Genomic DNA, 18,405 nt, shown 5'->3' with positions numbered 1-18,405 from the left:
TTTCTTTGAAGACCTTTCTCCTCTCATCCAAGAAGCTTCTTCAGTTCTGGTTGACCAAGTGGCCAACTGTCTGAAAGGGATATAAATCCTTCCATTCCCCACCATCCAGTCAGAGGCTGAAGAAGCTTCGTGGGTGAGAGGAGAAATGTCTTCCAAAAAACAACAACCCCAACAATCCCCAAGAAAGTCCAGTTTTGCCTTTTGAAACAAAGACAACCATGATCTGGATGACTGAGAATCTCCATAGATATTAGTTGCTTTAGATTTCTATCTTGGGTTTATTTTTCTTTTTATCTTTATTTATTTATTTCTTTTGTCAAACGCTTACAAACATGATAGAAATAAGAATAAACACAAGTTTAAATACAAGAAATAGGAACTAATAATTGGGGACCATAGGACAGGAACGGTAGGCACGATTGTGCACTTATGCACACCCCTTAACCTCTCAGTTACCCAAAGAGTCATTTTATCCTCTTCACAACATCCCCGCCAAAGAGAATGGCTGGCCTTCGGATCATCCAGTAAATTGCCATGGCTGGTTAGGAATCTGGCTCTCTTCAATCCAAGATCAATACCCAGTCGATTTCCCCACCTAGAAGCACTTTGGCGATCGATCAATCGAATCAGTTGCCAAGTGGGTGAAATAAGCAGAGACTTTCAACTCTACATGTTCCCAACTTAGAGGTCTCCAAACTTGACCTGGGGTGCCCACATTGCAGCCCTGGTCAAAAGGGTCCAGCAGAGATTATACTACCTGAGGCTTCTCAGAAAACAATAACTGAATGAAAAACTGCCGGTGACCTTCTACCGCTGCACCATAGAGAGCATTTTAACATACTGCACCTCTGTATGGTTTGCCAATTGCACAGTGGCAGATAGGAAAGCACTTCAGAGGGTTAATGTCATTGCCCAGAAGATCATTGGTTGCCCTCTCCCCTCTTTGGAAGAGCTTTATAGCTCCCGCTGCCTTAAGAAAGTTCAAAACATCCTCAAAGATCCATCTCATCCTGGGAACCCTTTTTTTGAACTATTACCATCTGGCAGATGGTACAGGATAATAAAAACAAGGACAAATAGGCTGAAAAACAGCTTCTGTCCCAGGCCAGTAGCTCTTTTGAATTCTGCTGTATAGTGCAGTGTTGATGTGGTGTCTGGGATTTTTGGTTCAATGTGTGAAGGATGAAGGATGTGTGTTTGTGTTTATTTTCATGGTCATGGTCATGCTGTGCACTGAAGATGGTGTTTGATTTCGTTGTACGAGGTGCAATGACAATAAAAGTAAACTAAACTAAACTAAACTTGGCAACTTGAAGACTTGTGGACTTCAACTACATGTTCCTAACTCAGGAGATCTCCAAACTTGGCAACTTGAAGACTTGTGGACTTCAACTCCCAGAATTCTCCAGCCAGCAAAGAATTCTGGGAGTTGAAGTCCACAAGTCTTAAAAGTTGCCAAGTTTGGGGACCCCTGTAGGGTTGGAAAAGCCAGGCTTGAGTTGCTCAAAGTGTTAGGATCCCATCTTCAGGTTCAAGCCTGATTGAGTTCCGTTGGTTTGGCTTCGTTGTCCTCAGAGCAGAGAGAATTTGGTTTGAAGGTGGGAAGCGTGAAGATTTAAAATTCAAAATCCGTGGATTCATTACAGTGGGGGGAGAGACTGGATTGTGTTTGTAAATTGGAATTCTGGGTATGTCAGATTCAGGACAACGAAATGCCTCCAGAACCTTTTCAAGTAGATCTTCCGCAGGAAAAAAAAAAACATAATTTGTGAAGTGCCTTTCCCTTATAAATATTTCTTAGGGTGAACAACAGGACGCCTGGAGCTCCGTTTCTAATATTAGAACACAGAAGACATGTAGGATTCTGGAAGAGATTTAAATCATCTTTTCACGAGAAAGCCTCCGTTTTTCAATTCTGCGAAATTGAAATCGCGGTCTTGCCTTCCCAGATTTTGCCCTCGACTGACTGAACCCTGCGTACGTGTGTATGCGCCCTCGTGCACGGCCTTTGAAAAGTGGTTTGGGAAAGAAACGGTGAGCAGAAATGGCAAACAGGGTTTCTTGCCTTGAAAGAAAAGGAATGTAGGGGTTTAGGAAAAAGAGCTCCGTGTCTGGCATGCCCTCGGAATAGATTCACTCTGCTTTCAGTTCTCGGAATTACCGGCTCCGGATGCTAAGCGCACCTGCAGGAATAGGTGGACACGCACCACCCGAGGCCTCTTGCGCCCGAGGGGAAAGCTTTCCAGGTTGATGTCTGCCTTCCACTAAGAGACACCAGTACGTCAGGATCGGGCTACACATTTGCAAATCTGCCCCTGTCTGAAAGTTAAGGGCGACGACTGCCGTTTGGCTTCTGAGGTGGGCTAGCGCTGCACCTAATCCAGAAGTTGTAATGTTTATTACCGAGGGTCTAGAGCAGGGGTCTCCAACCTGGGCAACTTTAAGCCTAGAGGACTTCAACTCCCAGAATTCCCCAGCAGCAACGCTAGACAAAAAACCCCAGACAAAGAGCCCCAATACATTAACCAAGCTCGGTTGGCTTCTCAGGAGGGTTGTTGTGAATACAGATCTCTTAGGTGCATTAAGTGTGCACATAATGCTGGGGAATTCTGGGAGCTGAAGTCCTCCAGGCTTAAAGTTGCCAAGGTTCGGAGACCCCCTGGTTAAGGGCGACCACTGCCGTTTGGCTTCTGAGGTGGGCTAGCGCTGCACCTAATCCAGAAGTTGTAATGTTTATTGCCAAGGGTCTAGAGCAGGGGTCCCCAAACTTGGCATCTTTAAGACTTGTGGACTTCAACTCCCAGAATTCTCCAGCCTGGGAGCTGAAGTCCACAAGTCTTAAAGTGGCCAAGTGTGGAGGCCTCTGGTCTAGAGTAAGAAGAAGACCCATCGATTGCCGGTTGCCTTCCGCTTCAGCTTAGATGGCATGTTGGTGCCCTCTGAAAAGACGCCTGCTCACCGGAGTGGGAGCCATTCTCCAAATTCAGCCCCTTGGGAATCCCCAGCCAAAGGAGCGAATCCCACAAGCGGTCCTTTCGGGCTAAGGCGAAAATGCTTGGCCCTCCTCACGCCAAGCGAAGGGAAAGGCCGATGGCCCCAAACGCCATTTACCTTGAGGAGCCTGGGGCTAGCTAGCTAGGCGTGCGCCTGGGGAGACTCGGCCACTGCCTGAGGGGGCAAGTTGATGGATGACAGAATGGCGTGTCCCGAAGATGGCAGCCGGAGGGATCTGGAGCCTCCGCGGGGAGCCCGCAGGCCTGGAGGCGGTAGTGGGACGGAAGCCAGCTGGAGTGGGACCGAGAAGCGCCCGCCCTCCGCCTCTCCTCTCTTCTTCCCTCTGGCCTGAGTTGTGGGATAAATTCAGCGGAGGAGGGGAAGCGGGGGGGGGGAGAAGGAGAAGGGATTACCCTCCCCCCTCCTTTTCCTTCGGCGCCCCCTCCCCCTCTCCCACACGCACGCTCCCACACTCCTCTCCAGGCGATAGCCCGCCGCAGCTTTTGTTTGGCTGCGCTGCCTTTAACGCAAAAGCGGCGCAGGGGTTTGATGGATTTCCTCTTCTTTAAAAGGCTTCGGGAGGCCACCAGGCAGGGGGCAGAGAGCGGAGCCCGGGAGAACTGAAGGCTCCTGAGGAGGAAGAGGAGGAGGAGGAGGAGGCGGTGGAGAAAGAGAAGGAGGGGGCCAGACAGGAGAGGGAGGGAGGGAAGGGGGCGCTGGGCTTGTGTGCAAGAGCGAGCGAGACCGGGAGCGGGGGAAAAAGCTTGCGCAAGGGAGGAGGCAGAGATGATGCTCAGGGCGCCGCTGCCAGACCGCTGAGGAGGTGGCCCAGGAGGAGCAGCCTCCATGAGCTCCGAGATCGGGGCCCCGGTGCCTCGCAGCCCGGCCTTGATGAACCAGCCGCCGCCTCCGCTGCCTCCCTCCGCCCTGGAGACGTCCAGCACGGGCAGCAGCACCTCTACAACCCCCGGCGGCGGCGGCGGCGGCGGAGGCAACAACTCCGGCGGCTGCGCTTCCGCCTCCGCGCCCTCCAAACCCAAGAAGGCCAGCTCGGGGCTGCGGCGGCCGGAGAAGCCGCCTTACTCCTACATCGCGCTGATCGTCATGGCCATCCAGAGCTCGCCTTCCAAGCGGCTGACGCTGAGCGAGATCTACCAGTTCCTGCAGGCCCGCTTCCCTTTCTTCCGCGGCGCCTACCAAGGCTGGAAGAACTCGGTGCGGCACAACCTCTCCCTCAACGAGTGCTTCATCAAGCTGCCCAAAGGGCTTGGCCGGCCGGGCAAGGGCCACTACTGGACCATCGACCCAGCCAGCGAGTTCATGTTCGAGGAAGGCTCCTTCCGACGACGCCCGCGGGGCTTCCGAAGGAAATGCCAGGCGCTCAAGCCCACCATGTACCACCGCATGGTCAACGGGCTCAGCTTCCTCCCGCAGGGCTTCGACTTCCAAGCCGGGCCGGCCGCCCCTCTGGGCTGCCACCCCAGCGGCTACAACCCTCTGGACGTCATGCAGGCCGGCGCTGCCTACGACGCCCATCATGTCCCGCACATGTCGCCTAACCCGGGTTCCACGTACATGGCCAGTTGCCCGGTGCCGTCCAACGGGCCGGATTACGGGCCGGATAGCAGCAGCAGCCCAGTGCCTTCCTCGCCTGCCATGGCCAGCGCCATCGAGTGCCACTCGCCCTACGGCAGCCCTGCCGGACACTGGACGGCCTCGGCGGCCTCGCCCTATCTCAAGCAGCAGGCCCTGCAGCCGCCGCCACCGCCGCCGCCGCCCGCCGCCGCCCCTGCCGGCATCCACTCGGGAATGGCCTCCTATTCGCTGGAGCAGAGCTACCTGCACCAAAACGGCAGGGAAGACCTCTCAGGTACCGCAGCCGCCCCGTCCTGTCCTTCCCTTCCCTCCCTCCCTTTCCTCTTTCTCCCTTGCTTCCTTTTCAAAGGCTGAGGCCTCTTTTCCTGGGAATCTGGAAAGCAAAAACCCTCCGCGAAGGTTGGCCGGAGCCAGAGCCGAGTCTCGGGCCGGGAGGGCAGAAATTCAAGCCTAGGCACGCACATAACTTGGAAGCTCCGAGACTTAAAGCTGGCTTGAATCGAAAAGATTCCCCGGGAACCATTTCTCCGCGAGTCAATATTGCCTTGCCCCCCGCCCCCCCCAAAGCAATGGGAATAGCCCCGGGGGCTCAGTCTCACCCACTGGAGCCCAGAAGGGCAGCCCTCCCTCCCCTTCCCTGCTCCTACTTGCAGGCATTCGCCAGTCGCGTTTGGAAATCCCGCTCCTTTGGTACTTTGAAAGGTAAAGGTTTTCCCCCCTGGCACATAAGTGCTGGTCGTTTCCGGCTCTAGGGGTACTTTAAAGGCCATCTAATGGTTTATAGATGGTCCAATCCTGTTGAGAAACACCGAGTTTGAAGACCATAAGCCCGCAATCTGTCCTTTGCAGGAGATTTTCAGAATACGGACTTGACTGCCACTTCAATAGAAGCGTTAGCTTTTTAGGGTGAAGGTGTAAAATGAGGCAATTGTGGGTGGTGGTTGTTGTTGTTTTTTTACTCACATGTATAGATTGGAGAATTGTGTTCTTGAAGGGTCTAGAGAGAAGAAAGTGAAGCGAGTCCTGGCTCGAGGTGGGGCGGGCGGGGGTGGGGTGGGGAGAGGGAGAAATCTGAGAGTATCTGGCCGCGATCCTAAGCAAACTTACCGTTGCTCAGAATCGCAGCCAGATCGGGACGTTGGATAGGAACGTTGGATTTGTATATGCTGCCGTTCAGTATCTGATCTAGATTCTTTCTACTGTGTACAGTAATTGACTTGATTGGTGTGTGTGTGTGTATGCGTTCAAGGGGAATCGCATTGTTTCTCCCACCTCGAAGTGAAATTTAGGGTAGATTTAAAAAAAAATATCACAAAAATTTATCCCGAGTGCTGAAGAGAGACCCCCAAATCCCTCCGCCCCGCTAAAGTTAAGCTGTAGCTGTCAGATAACAAGCCGAGGAGGTCCTTCTCCAGTACAGATGTTTTCAGAGAAAACACCAGCTTTGGTATAAGAAAGCAAAGGCTTTCTAGGGGGATGGGACGAAAGGAATAGGCCGAATTGTTGCGGGGTGGGTGGGGGTTAGAGAAAGGTAGTGCTGGGTTAAGCAGAGAAATTCACATCTGCAGTCTTAGCCTCGCGGGGCATCTTGGCATTTTCAAGATGAGTCTCGAATTCCGCTGTTCGTTCCCTCGTTACACCCTCCACCCCAAACCTTAGTTCACCAACCACCCCCGGAAGACAAAAGGCGGCAGTCGCATCCAGGAGCTTCTCCACACTCAAAGAACCCCAGCTACGTGGTGTTTACGAGGTGCAGTTCTCCCCACTGTTCCTGGCACACACACACACACCCCTCTCAACTCAGATTAGGAAAAGGCGCCAGCAATGTGTACAACTCACTCTAAGTTCTGGAGTACCGGGTTTTTCTTAACCTCCCCACCCCTCCGGGACGGTGCTAAGGATCCTTAGACTTTGCCTTCAGGCAAGGTAAAATTTAAAGGGGGTGTTTCAAAGCAACCCCCCCCACACACACACGCGCGCGAAACTGAATGCGATGACTTCTCATTCGAAGAAGTAAACCTGGATAAAGAGGCAGAGAGAGCGAGAGAGAGGAAAGAGGAGAGGGAGAGGGAGGGAGGGAGAGAGAGAGAGAGAGAGACCGGGACTGAATCAATCAAGAAGGGTTCCGTCCCAGGCCCTGCTCCGTTGGAGTAGTTGCTGTTGCGTTCGGGTTCTTTTTACTTTGCCCTCCTGCACACGTCTTCGCAAAAGGAGGCCTTTTAAACTCTTGACTCTTGGGAATCGGTAAACGTCCCAGCAAAAGACGGTGGGGATTGTATTGTTTCTGTATCCTGTGAAATCGCTGAAAGTTTTCCCTTACACACTCCCAGGCTGTGTGTTCCTGTGTAGGTAATGCTCAGCTTTAGTATATTTTTTCCCTGGGGGAATTTTACTGGGTTCAAACCCTTTCTCTCTTCCCCAGAAGGCAGAAAACGCTAAATCTCTAAAGGAACTTTAGTAGTACGCTTATTTAAATAAAAATAATAATACCCAGTGTTGTACCGAGCTAATTGAAAAAAAAAAAGAGCGGGGGGGGGAGGGTGTAATTGCAAATCGTTCTGCAGATGGTATGGGAAAAGAAGCCCAACTTTGTGCATTTGTGCATACAAAAAAAAAACCCCAAAACAAAAGGGTGTTCAGGTTATTTCTATAACTGGAAGGAACTGCCGAGAGATCGTCTCTTCGCAAGATATTGTTTTGTTTTTAAGCCTTGAAAAATCCGGGGGAGAGCAAAGAGTGGAGAAAATAAGGCTTCGAAATGGGTAAAAGATGTTCAGCTGGGGTTGGGAGGGGGGGAAAGAGGAGGAGATGGGTTCTCCAAATAACCCTTTTAAACGTGGGTCTCGAAGGTTAACTAAACAAAGACAGTCTGGGGCTGGACCACACCGAAGGGGACTCCGGAGCTTGACTTAACCCAGATGAGAGGGAGGTCTTGTTCAATTTTATGGGAATTTCAACAAGTCACAAATACAGACGACCTTGTCCACTGCTTGGGGTTTTCTCCTCGGTGACCTGCTGTCAATCAGCGGCAGAAACCTTCCCGCAAAACGGCCTCCCCATCTCGGCGCAGTTGTTTTTAGCGGGGGAGTTTGAAAACCACCGCCCCCTGAAAGGTCTCTTCTTAAAACTGGTGTAATAATAACGGCAGCAATGTTAACAACAACAGCAAGAACAGGGAAGAATTGAAGTAAGACAGGACCCTGGAAAACATTGTGTTTTTTTTCTTTTTGCCTCTTCCAGTTCCTAATGCTTCCGTTCTGAAGATCTAAATATAATTTCGGTTGTTGACGTTAATGAATACACAAACAAAATGCTCCTGCACGAATTCTACGCGAAATACAACTCCCCAGGAAAATGCAGGGTGTTTTTCCTCCTTTACGTTCCATAACACCAACGATTTCTGTTCCTTCCTTTTTCTTGATCATGAAAGGGCTGTAATCGGAATAACCTAATTCCTGACTACACATCTCTCCTTTAAAGGAGCAGGCGGAGTTGTAGTCCGATCCCTAACCTGGCTTAAGCATCCCTAACCTGGTTTAAGCAACGGTGGGACTCTGGATAACCTTTTTTTGAGGGCTTCTACGCAGGCTGAGTTGCTGCTTATTCTTTGGGTTCCTTAAGTGTAAAAAAAGGGGGATAAGATCTCAGTATTTACACCATGGTCTTCGCGAGGTTTGCTCTCCGAGAAATGAGCATTAGCTCCCAAGCTTGATTTTTTAAAAAAAGCTGTTTCATGAAGTACGATCGCTCAAGAGATACTTAGAAGGGCGTTCCCTGAGATCACTTAGACCTTCCCAAATAAGCTCTGTGTCCGTCCCTGAAGAAGCTACGGACCCAGAGTTTCCTATTTCCGATTTTTAAACGTGTGTGTGTGTATCTAAGGGAGGGAAATATACCCTGCTTAACCTGGGGTGTGAATCCTGAGCTTTACTTGTGAGTAAGCATAGATAGGAAACGAAGGTCTTTCCACCCCTCCCACCCAAATCCGGGTAACTTTTGAACGGAGTAATTCTCAGACGAAGTGATCTTTTCGTTATCCTAGCTAGCCGGGTTTTTAAGACAACTTATGCCCAAGTATAATGAGAAAGCAAAAGATCCTTCTTTCACAGCTGGCAACCACAGCTGGTTGTGGTTCTTGTCGGCTGGAAACCTAAACCCTCACGGTGTCCCAAAGGTGCTTTCAAAAAGGCAAGCGGGTTTTCCTTGGTTTTCCTTGAAGGCGACGGTGTTCAATCCTCTGTAGTGGACTCTCCTGGAGAAGCTAATATATGGAGGAGAAAAACAAAAACGTCCAATGTAAACCAACGGGGCTTTCTAACACGTTTAGCCCATAAACTGGAGTTTTTGAAAGCGAAGGCAGGATTCGGAGCTGACAGGGCTATGCAAAAAAAAAAAAAAAGCCATCGGTGAAAAAAGGACGCGTTCGGAAGGGTCCGAAGGTAGATTTTCCGAGGAGAATCAATTCCCTCTTGGTATAAACCCCACGCGTTTGCAACGGAAGGCACTACAGCCAGGCCTCAAGGCCTACGGCCCTGGAGAGGACAAGAGAGGTCCACGCCACCCAGTTTCCAAAATCTTGGGTCTGGGGGTCGAAGCGAGCAGTTACGGGAGTCTCGAAAATACACACAGAGGATTTATTTCCCCATCCAGCCGCGAGCCCTTGCTATAAGATCTCGAGATCTACGCGAGTTTTTTTTTTTCCGGTGGGTCGTTTTCTAGGCTGGAAGGAAAATCGCCTCTCTTTCTCTCCCAATTGATTTTGGGTTTTGTTTTTGTTTTTTAAACCGGCCACTCGAGTCGAATCGCGATCGAATCGGTAACACTTCCACATCACCACTTGTTTGAATCTCTGGTTAGCCCTGGAAAAGGCGGAGCGAGATTGGAACCAGAGACCTCGTTTTTCCCCCCGGATATTTGAAGAAGGGGAAGAAAGGGAGAGTCGGGCGGTTTTTGTTTTGTTTTGTTTTTATTTTTGTTTTGTTTTGTTTTGGCACACCCTTAATCCAAGCCGAACCGCTTGAGAATCAGAGTTGCAATAAAACTTTGCGGCCTTTCGTGGGAGCCTAAGAAAGGCGGCGGAAATCCAAGCGAAGCGGTTGATTTGAGTAGAAAGGACCTGAGCAGAAAAGACCCAAAACCGAAGAGGCGAAAGAGAGGGACCGTTTCAATCGCTACTTGACCCCCCCAACTTGCAGCGTCGCTGGACGTGAGTTGGGAACAACGGGGACAGGTTTACTTTTTGAAAGCAAGCAATAGCCTTCTCGAAAACGCTACAAAATCTCAGCTGAAGCCGCTTGCACTGGGGGAGCCACAACGCTTGGGAGGAAAGACGGCATGTAAGCTAACTCTTCTAACTTCTTTATGTCTGGAAGGAAAAAGAGAAGGACAAAGCTCCCATCTTCCTGCATTGATTGGCTAGCAAACCATAGAGATGGGTGGGTGGGTGGATGGATGGGCCTATTCAAGCTCTCTCAGAAACTCGTTTTACTTTCTTAGTAAAGAAAGTCAAAAAGTAAGTACTAGCCCATCAGTTGAAATCATTTCCTGCCCTTTCTACATCTTTACGAAGAGTCAAGGGTGCTTTCCAGTTCCCAGGAGCTCGGATGCACAACCACACCACACCGTTGGTTGGAGGACAGAAGAGCCTGGATTCACGTGCCCGGTCAGCTAAAATATCATTCCTGGGTGTACTGAGGCCGAATTGCATCCTCCAACAGAGCCAGGCAACCTAAGGAGTAAAATACATCCTTTGCCTTTGGGGAAATTTTTGACTCCATTTAAGACAGGTTAAAAAGCGCAAGATGGCCCCTCCGGGGAGCCTTTGGGATCTTCTGGGCATTCACCAGGTCTCTGCAGAAAGAAAGAAAAAAGCCCATGGAAATCAATGATTCTCTGTGTGGGATTCAGGAAGAGGTGGATGTGGATGTGCCCCTTTAGCAGAACAAGCAGGTTCTGCTTAAATTATAAGGAAATGCTGTAAGGAAATCTACACGGCAAAAATCCCAGGGCTAAAATCAGTTTGTGCCTTGTGTTTCCTTTTTCCAAGCCTTCGCTTGGCTGTTTCTGGACACCAGAAAATCCCTCACTAGCGAAGTGTGACTTGAAGGAAATCCACCCAAGCTCCACTGACCTCAAATACCCTGCCTCGAAAAAAACGAGAGGCTCTGGTTGTAAACAGGGAAGCCTCCTTGTAAAATCCTGGTACTGTTAATACCATTAACACAAGTGGTAACCGGAGCCTATCTTGAAATCGGGATTTGAGGGGAGGGGGGAAGAGGAGGAGAGATCAACCGAATGCAGGAGAGATTTATTTACTTTTATAATAAGGCCTTTAAGCCTGAAATAATCTCCCTAAAAGGAAATGGGGTCCTTTCTTGAAAATCCACTTGGAATCCTGCACTTTTCTTCCAAATGGTGACTCAATGATTGATAAGGATTCTGCTGCTTGGTGTCCAAGTCCTGTTTTCATTTCGGACTGCTTGGCTGCTTCGTATTCCTTTCCTTTCGCAACTCGCTTTAGGACCGGTCGAAAAGTGGATATGGAGGCCAAAAAAGAAAGAAATAACTCCCAGGTCCTTCTCTGAGTGAACACACTCACCGTTCCTGCAGGCCAACTTTAAAGTATCTAATTCTGTCTTTCCCCCAATCTCGAGAGGAGGAAAAACCTTTAAAAATGACCAAAATTGAGCTTTGGCAAAGAAATAGGGCATCACTTTTACAATGTTGCTCTTTAGGATCTGGGTCTTAACTGATCTGATTGCAATTTAAACTTTGGGGTTTTTCTATATTGCTACATAGAAAGAAAATACCACACCCAGCTTTGTGGGTACCTGTGTGTGCGCATGTGTGCATAAGTGAAAAAAAATTCAGGCAGGAAAGAAACAGTTCGTCTAAATTGCATTCCTACTCTATCTGAGAGTCCCTTATTGATACCATTACCCGTGTTTCCCCAAAAATAAGACCAGGTCTTATATTATTGTTTGCTCCAAAAGATACATTAGGGGTTATTTTCTGGTTAGGTCTTATTTTGGGGGAAATACAGTTCCAAATGCATCCGTCTGGCTGACAATCTTAATTGGAGATTATTTTCAGGGTAGGGCAAGCATCCTGAAAAAAAAAACCATGCCAGGGCTTATTTTCCAGTTGGGTCTTATTTTCAGGGAAACAGGGTATTTAGAAGATTTACTTCTGAATCAACATTAATAAGATTGACCTGTGGCTCTGAAGCCAAGTGTCCGTACCCATGTAAGCATCCGGTGTTGGGTGATTTAAGAAACGGGAGCTTCCATTGAAGGAGAAAGAATGGGGACCCGTGGGGACCTTGATCTTCAACCAAAGAAGGAAACATCCTTTATTGTTAAAGCTGATAGAGTTCCAACAGAAAGCGTAACATTGGCTTGTGGCTGCAAACTGCCAGGCAGACCTAGGAGGGCCAAGTGGGAAATAAGAAACAAGGTCACCCTTTGAAGGAAAAGGCACACCGATTTGCATTTGGACTGGAAGTTTGTATGCAGGCTGAACTTCCTTGGAACTTCCTCTGGATGAAGTCCGAGCTCTAAAATTAGCCAGCTGGAACCAGGAGATATCTGAGCAGCCAGACTCTTGTCTTCTATGCTCCAAGTGATTCAGGGATTGGGTGCAAGCAGGATTCCATCCAGTTGCTGCACTGCCATAAAGCATCTCCTGCTTTGCTATTTGCCTGGCCTATGAATGTAGAACTGCTTATAAGAATTGTCATGCCCTTGGACTTTTTTTTTTTTTTTAACATTTGAATGAAATTGAACTCCTATATAAATTTACCTTGGGTTCCCCAACTCAATGGGGTTGACTTGTGTGTAAACAAGACTAGGTAAAGCTCTTTCATTGAGGTCTTCTCCAACTGGGTGCCCTCCAGAGGTGTTGGAACTTGTTGGATCACTCCAAGCCTGCCGGGCCATCTCCTTGGGCATGAATTCTGATTCAGGAATGGATTCCCAAGATAACAAGGCCAGATCATGCATTGTAGTGGTTAAAGGCGTTGGACAAATTGAGTTCTAGTCCTGTCTCAGACATGAAAGCCAACTGGGTGATTTTGGGCCAGGCACTCCATCTTGGCCGTAGGAAGAAAACAACCTCTTCCAGAAACCTTGAAGCCTCCTCTTACAAGAGGGTCAGCTTTCCTAAGAGTAAACAGATGGTGAGCTGCCCCAAGGAAATCAGGGATGACACTCGAGTTCAGATTCCCCTTTGCAGGTTTTCATGGCTCTTCTTGAGTTTGGGTGCTTTCTAAAACCTTCTGCATGGATGTTTGTGGTAAATGCTTTAACTTCCAGCCAAAGTATTGTAATGAAATAAGGAAGGGGACCGAAGGAGTGGAGCATGGAAACTTTTCATCTTCTCCATCCTATTGTGACTCTCTAAGCATTGATCATGCTCTTCTCAAATACTATTACATACTACAAGTTATATGTGTAGCCCGCTCCCTCCTCTCTCCCAGTGTGACATTTAGAGTGGCTAGCTAGTAAATAGGGGTGGCGGAGTTTGGTCTAAATTTCTCTCATTATTTTTACCTTGAGCTGCAAGCATGGAAGATTTTTTGCTGGTGATGAGACGAACAAAAAACAAAGGGATGTTTAGCCCACTGCCTTTTGATGAGGTTAATTTTAATTTTATTTTAATTCAAACAGAGTCCAAATGCCTCTGACTGATTGGTTGATTGATTGGGCCTTTGATGGGTTTGACTCGCCTCCCAGCCAGTTTGCTTAACTCTAAATGGAAGGGGGGGGGAATTCAAGAAATTGGAGGTGTTGGGTTACATTTTTGATTGGTGATCTCTTCACTTGTAATGAAGAGCAGGCCGGTCAGCGGGCCCAGCCATGCCAAGGCTAGGAGAAATGTTCCGTTTGGTTCAGGACTCAGGTTTTGCCCCCTATCAAAATCCCTTCCCTTCCAAACAGTAACCAGTGAAGGGTCAATGCAGGCAAGCGAGAGAGATGATGGAAGTGTTGAACAATGAGTGGGGAAACTCTGGTTCAATTCCACCTCAGGCACAGAGGTGGATAATGGGTGAGTTTGGGCAGTCAGTCTCATTCAGGCCAGCCTATCTCACAGGACTGTTGTACACACCCACTGTGCTGTCCAGACAGTTTAGAGCAGGGTGTCCAACCTTGGCAACTTTAAGACTTGTGGACTTCAACTCCCAGAATTCCTCAGCCAGCTTAGCTGGCTGAGGAATTCTGGGAGTTGAAGTCCACAAGTCTTAAAGTTGCCAAGGTTGGACACCCCTGGTTTAGAGTGAATGGGATTTGGGATAGTTAGTTAGGAATTGAGAGCTGTCCCCTTAAGGGAATGCATCATGGTAAATGTAGTTAAGGTATCCTGGGAAATGTAGTCCATGTCATGTGGTCACATCTGTAATCCGGATTGGTCACTAAATTGACCCTTGTTGGGTTGGGGGAGGCTCCCTCACTCTTGCCTGAATCCTTTACCATGCAGCCGCTTCAATCATCACGGGGATGAGAGTTGATTATCTCCCTACACCACAATTCAGATAGGCAAAGGATTGGACATTAAGAAGAACCTCGTCATAAATGTGAGTTGATAGGATGCCTGATGAACCAATAAAAAAAGACTTTGTATGGATGCTTTGTGGAGTCGACCTGTCTGCTTTATGCCATCCAGACATGAATAAGCAGAACAGTAGAAAGATGATAAAGACTATCTGCACAGGACTGTTGTACACACCCACACACAAACACGCCCACACAGAAGAAGGAAAGGATGCAGTGTTGATCTCCAGAAAGAAGGCAGGGGTGTAAATCTTAACAATACAAAATGAACAGGTCTACTGGTAAGGGAGAGGACCAGTTTGGTGGACTGTCCAGGCATTGACCTAGAACCGGGAGACAGGCACAAAGCCCGCAGGCCAGTCATTCCCTCTCAGCCCAGGAAGTAAGCAATGGCAAACCACTTCCAAAATCTTGCCAAGAAAACTTGCAGGGAATTTGTCCAGGCAGGTGCCAGGAGTCAACACTGATTCAAAGAAGCACACACCAACAGACACACAAATTGATTAGAGAAGAATCGGAAAAGGTTGCTCCCCCAAGTACTTTGGGGGTGTGATTGGTGGCACCAACCTGGAAGAGTTTTGTTGCAATTACAGAGGCAAACGTTCTGCGGTGAGAAGTTGGGGAGCAAAGGAAGAAACGGCAAAGGTTTGGTTCAGATCTAGTACAGTTCTGAACGTGAGGTTTGGGGGCTTTTTTTTTGTTTTGTTTTGGACTTAATGAGGGACATGAACCAACATAGAGCACCAAGTGCCCCCCCGGACTCCTGGGCCTCCTTCTCCAAAAAGTGAAGTCTTAGAGGGAGGGAGGGCATCTCCTTTCCTTTACCTATGGAGTCCCATCTCTCCATTTTACACCGGGACAACTGAGCCCCCCCCCCTGCTTCCCCCTCCCCCCTCCCCGAGCATTCCTTGGACTGGCCTTCTCTTTTCTCTCTCTCCGCAGTGGGCCTGCCTCGGTACCAGCACCACCCCAGCCCGGTGTGCGACCGGAAGGATTTCGTCCTCAATTTCAACGGCATCTCGTCCTTCCACCCATCGGCCAGCAGCTCTTACTACCACCACCATCACCACCACCACCAAACCGTCTGCCAGGACATCAAGCCCTGTGTGATGTAAACGCGGACTCCTAAGGCGAGAGCGGAAGGAGCCGGCAGCCGGGCCGGCCGCAAGTGAAGGGCGGCGGGAGGCTGCAGAAGCGCTCCAAAAATCCCAGCAGGGCCGGGGAAGGGCGCGGAGTAAACCACCCACCCACCCACCCACCCCCACGGCCCCACGGCTCCCGACACGAGGAAGCCAGCGCAGGGAACACGCACTTTTTCTTTTGGTGACCTCGCGCAGCGCCATCCTCTGGACTCGGGAAACCAAAGCTTCGTTCCGGCCCGGCCGCTTTGCCCTTGATCCTTCCCTGGCCCTTTGAAGTGAAGCCCCGCTCTCATCCGCCGGACTGACGCCTTGCAGAAGAGGAAAGGCATGGGAAGGGACATTCCCCTCCTCTGTGTGCCCTCTCCCGGGGGAGGGACCAACCCAATACACAGGATCGCTGCCTTTACCGAGTTGCAAACTCCGCGCATTGCTCTGGAGGGGGGTTGGGGGCTACCGTTCCCTCCCTCCTGGTTTCCACCTAGCAGTCATCCCCGAGGGGGATGATGGGCGCCCAATTCCGAGGATGCCGTTAGTTAGACACCCATCCCAAAGGAGCTCCGAGGTGCTCTCTCTCTCTCTCTCCCGAGGAAGGGAATGCCTGCTTAGGATCGGGCTGGGCGGATTCCCTGAGCCTTCTTTGGGCCGCACAGCCTTCCTCCGCCCGAGGTCCTCCGGAGAAATGAGGTCACGCTCCCCATCCCCTTTATTTTATAAGGTGGTGGGGAGCTGCAGTTCAGCCTTCCAGAGAGGATTCCGGGGACGAAAGAGGCTGGCTTTGCGCGGTGGTGGTTTCTGCAGGTCCCTACTAAGGCTGCCCTGTTCTTTTGCTAAGCCCGCGTTTCCCAAAGGCGAAAGAGGTCGTGTTTCCGGTTTCATTTAATTTCCTATCTATGGGTTTCATTTAAAAGCAACATTAAAAAGGTTGGATTCGGACTTGACCCAAGCCTTATGAAATCGATAGGATTTCCCCCGTTTGTAATTTCGTGGAGTGAGTCTAAGGATGAGTAAACCTGGGGCCAGCCAACCTGTGGGTTTGTTTTTTTTGGGGGGGTGGGGTGGGGGCATACAGCAGGCACGTTGGTGTGGAGGTCGCTCTCTTTTCACTACACAATACCCCCCCCTTATTTTTTTAAAAAAATATATTTAAAAATAAAGATGCTTGAAGCAAAAGGGGTCGTCCATGTAGCTCAAACAATCTCGGCCACTTGAGCTGGACTTCGCCTGTAATCTAAAGCAGAGGTCTCCAACCTTGGCAACTTTAAGACTTGTGGACTTCAACTCCCAGAATTCTTCAGCCAGCTATGCTGGCTGGAGAATTCTGGGAATTGAAGTCCACAAGTCTTAAAGTTGCCAAGGTTGAAGACCTCTGATTCTAAAGGAAGTCCTTCGCCTTCCCATGTCATTAGCATCGCATGGACCCGAGGCCGTTTATTCGATTAACCCCGTTTCCCTCGCCCGCGTTTAGACAACGGCAAATCGGAAGGGAAAGGCTTCTAGAGGCGGCAGCGGCCAACGGGGGACTTCGAGCGCAGCCAAGCCATCGTAGAGGTGATTGAAAACGGTCCTTCGTTACAGTACAATTCATTCGGCACAAGGATGGCTGGTTGGCTGGCCGGCCGCTCGAAGGCCCGATTTGGAGAAAGAGCCGTCCTGCCTCCGTGGTGTTTTAGCGTCTTGAAAAGTTCCTTTCCTCTTTAGGAAGATCTCAGGAAGAGAGGCCAGGCATGCTTTCCGTACGGGATGCACAGTTCGGGGAAGGGGGGAATTTAACGAAAGCGAAAGTATTTGTTGATGCAGAAAACCTTTGATCGTTGCTTTGGCCAAGGCTTCTTTCTTTCTTGGTTTTGCATGAAATGCCTTATTTTTCCAGGGTGCCTCTTAAGGGACTCCGTTGGCATCGACCACCCCGACGAAGCGCCACTGATTTCTGGGGTGGGGTGGGAGGACGCGAGTATTTCCACCGGCACCTCCCAATTTCCAAATCCGGGTAACTCGCTTAGTTTTCAGATCCTGACACGTTACCACTTCGGGGTTAGTTTATTTCTATTTTGTTTTCCCCCTTAAGCGTTTTATATCACAGTTTGCTGACGTTTTGTTGTTTTTGTTTCTTTGAGGAAAAAAAAAAAAAAGAATTGAAATAAATTTCGTGTATACTCGCACACTATCGCTTTTCAACCAGAGAGTATAATTTGCACTTATGTATAACGTTTGTTGGTTTGTCAGAAATTTGTGATGTACAAAGTTCTTGGGGTGGGCAATTATTTCCCCCAATAAAATGTATGTGACACAAGCTTAGCTTCCTTTCCCTTTGGCATGTAACGCCTCCCCTTTATATAGTAGGAAGGGTCCACGGTTAATGCTTGAAACTAAACAGGGAGCAATGGCGGGGGAGCCATTGCCTTCCTCGTTCAAGGGGGAAGAGAGCCCGGCTTTGCGCAGGTTTTGCGGGCTTCGCTTTGGGTGCAAGGCGGGGAAGTAACTTGGTAAGACCCAGCTTGAAGGTTTCAACCCGGCGAGACTTTGTTCCGGTCACATCCGGACCATCTCTTCTTCCCACCTTGAGGCGGAGATCCGAGACCAGGGTAAATACTCAGATAATTCCCTATTGAGTTTACTCGGGGCATTGCTTCGTCCAAAGCCTTTACGGAGAAAGGAGCTTTTCCCTGAAATTCACCATGTGTGTTTAGAACTAAGCAAATCGTGGCTAACATAAATATCAAAGAGGCGCCATCTCTAGATTAACTGGGGATGATGGGGAGGTGATGCAGCATCTTTGGGGGGCTGCAGGTCAAATAAGGCTATGGCTCCGAAATTGTAGTCTCTTCCTACTAAAAAAAAAAAAGAGAGATTTCTTCCCGAGTATTAGAAAATCTCCCCAGAATAAGGGACAGAGTAATCTTTCCAACCAGACACCCTTCCAAGAGAGTTGGACCAGAACTGCCCTCCCCAGAACCCTCACGCCTTATGGCCGTGGAGGATGGGGGTGGTAATCCAAAACAGCCGGAAGACTTTAAGGTAGCGAAAAGCTGATATAGACACACACTATCGATTAGAAATCCACTCAGCTCCGAACAGGCTTGTTCTGTACTGCCCACAACACTTTCATGTTCACTTGTTAGTCAGGG

General features: G+C 49.3%; 1 protein-coding gene across 1 annotated transcript; it reads left to right on the top strand.

Moving 5' to 3' along the window:
• The first annotated feature begins 3,722 nt into the window (after window positions 1-3,722).
• On the top strand, window positions 3,723-16,519 carry FOXF2 (forkhead box F2). The gene is made up of 2 exons (XM_087961214.1): window positions 3,723-4,864; window positions 15,081-16,519. The coding sequence occupies exons 1-2, from the start codon at window positions 3,841-3,843 to the stop codon at window positions 15,251-15,253; spliced, it is 1,197 nt and encodes a 398-aa protein (XP_087817340.1). The 5' UTR covers window positions 3,723-3,840; the 3' UTR covers window positions 15,254-16,519.
• The last annotated feature ends 1,886 nt before the right edge of the window (window positions 16,520-18,405 follow it).

This window comes from Notechis scutatus, chromosome 3 (assembly GCF_049901735.1).
Source record: "Notechis scutatus isolate UNSWTSFEM ecotype Mainland chromosome 3, rNotScu1.2, whole genome shotgun sequence".
NCBI lineage: Eukaryota > Metazoa > Chordata > Lepidosauria > Squamata > Elapidae > Notechis > Notechis scutatus.
This window is presented reverse-complemented; position numbering and strand designations above follow the sequence as displayed.

What these genes read in the sequence shown, in the direction of transcription:
- FOXF2 (XM_087961214.1), top strand. Translation starts at nt 3,841, where the DNA reads ATGAGCTCCGAGATCGGGGCCCCGGTGCCTCGCAGCCCGGCCTTGATG. An exon ending in CGGCAGGGAAGACCTCTCAG is followed by an intron (nt 4,865 to 15,080) that starts GTACCGCAGCCG and finishes CTCTCTCCGCAG; the next exon opens with TGGGCCTGCCTCGGTACCAG.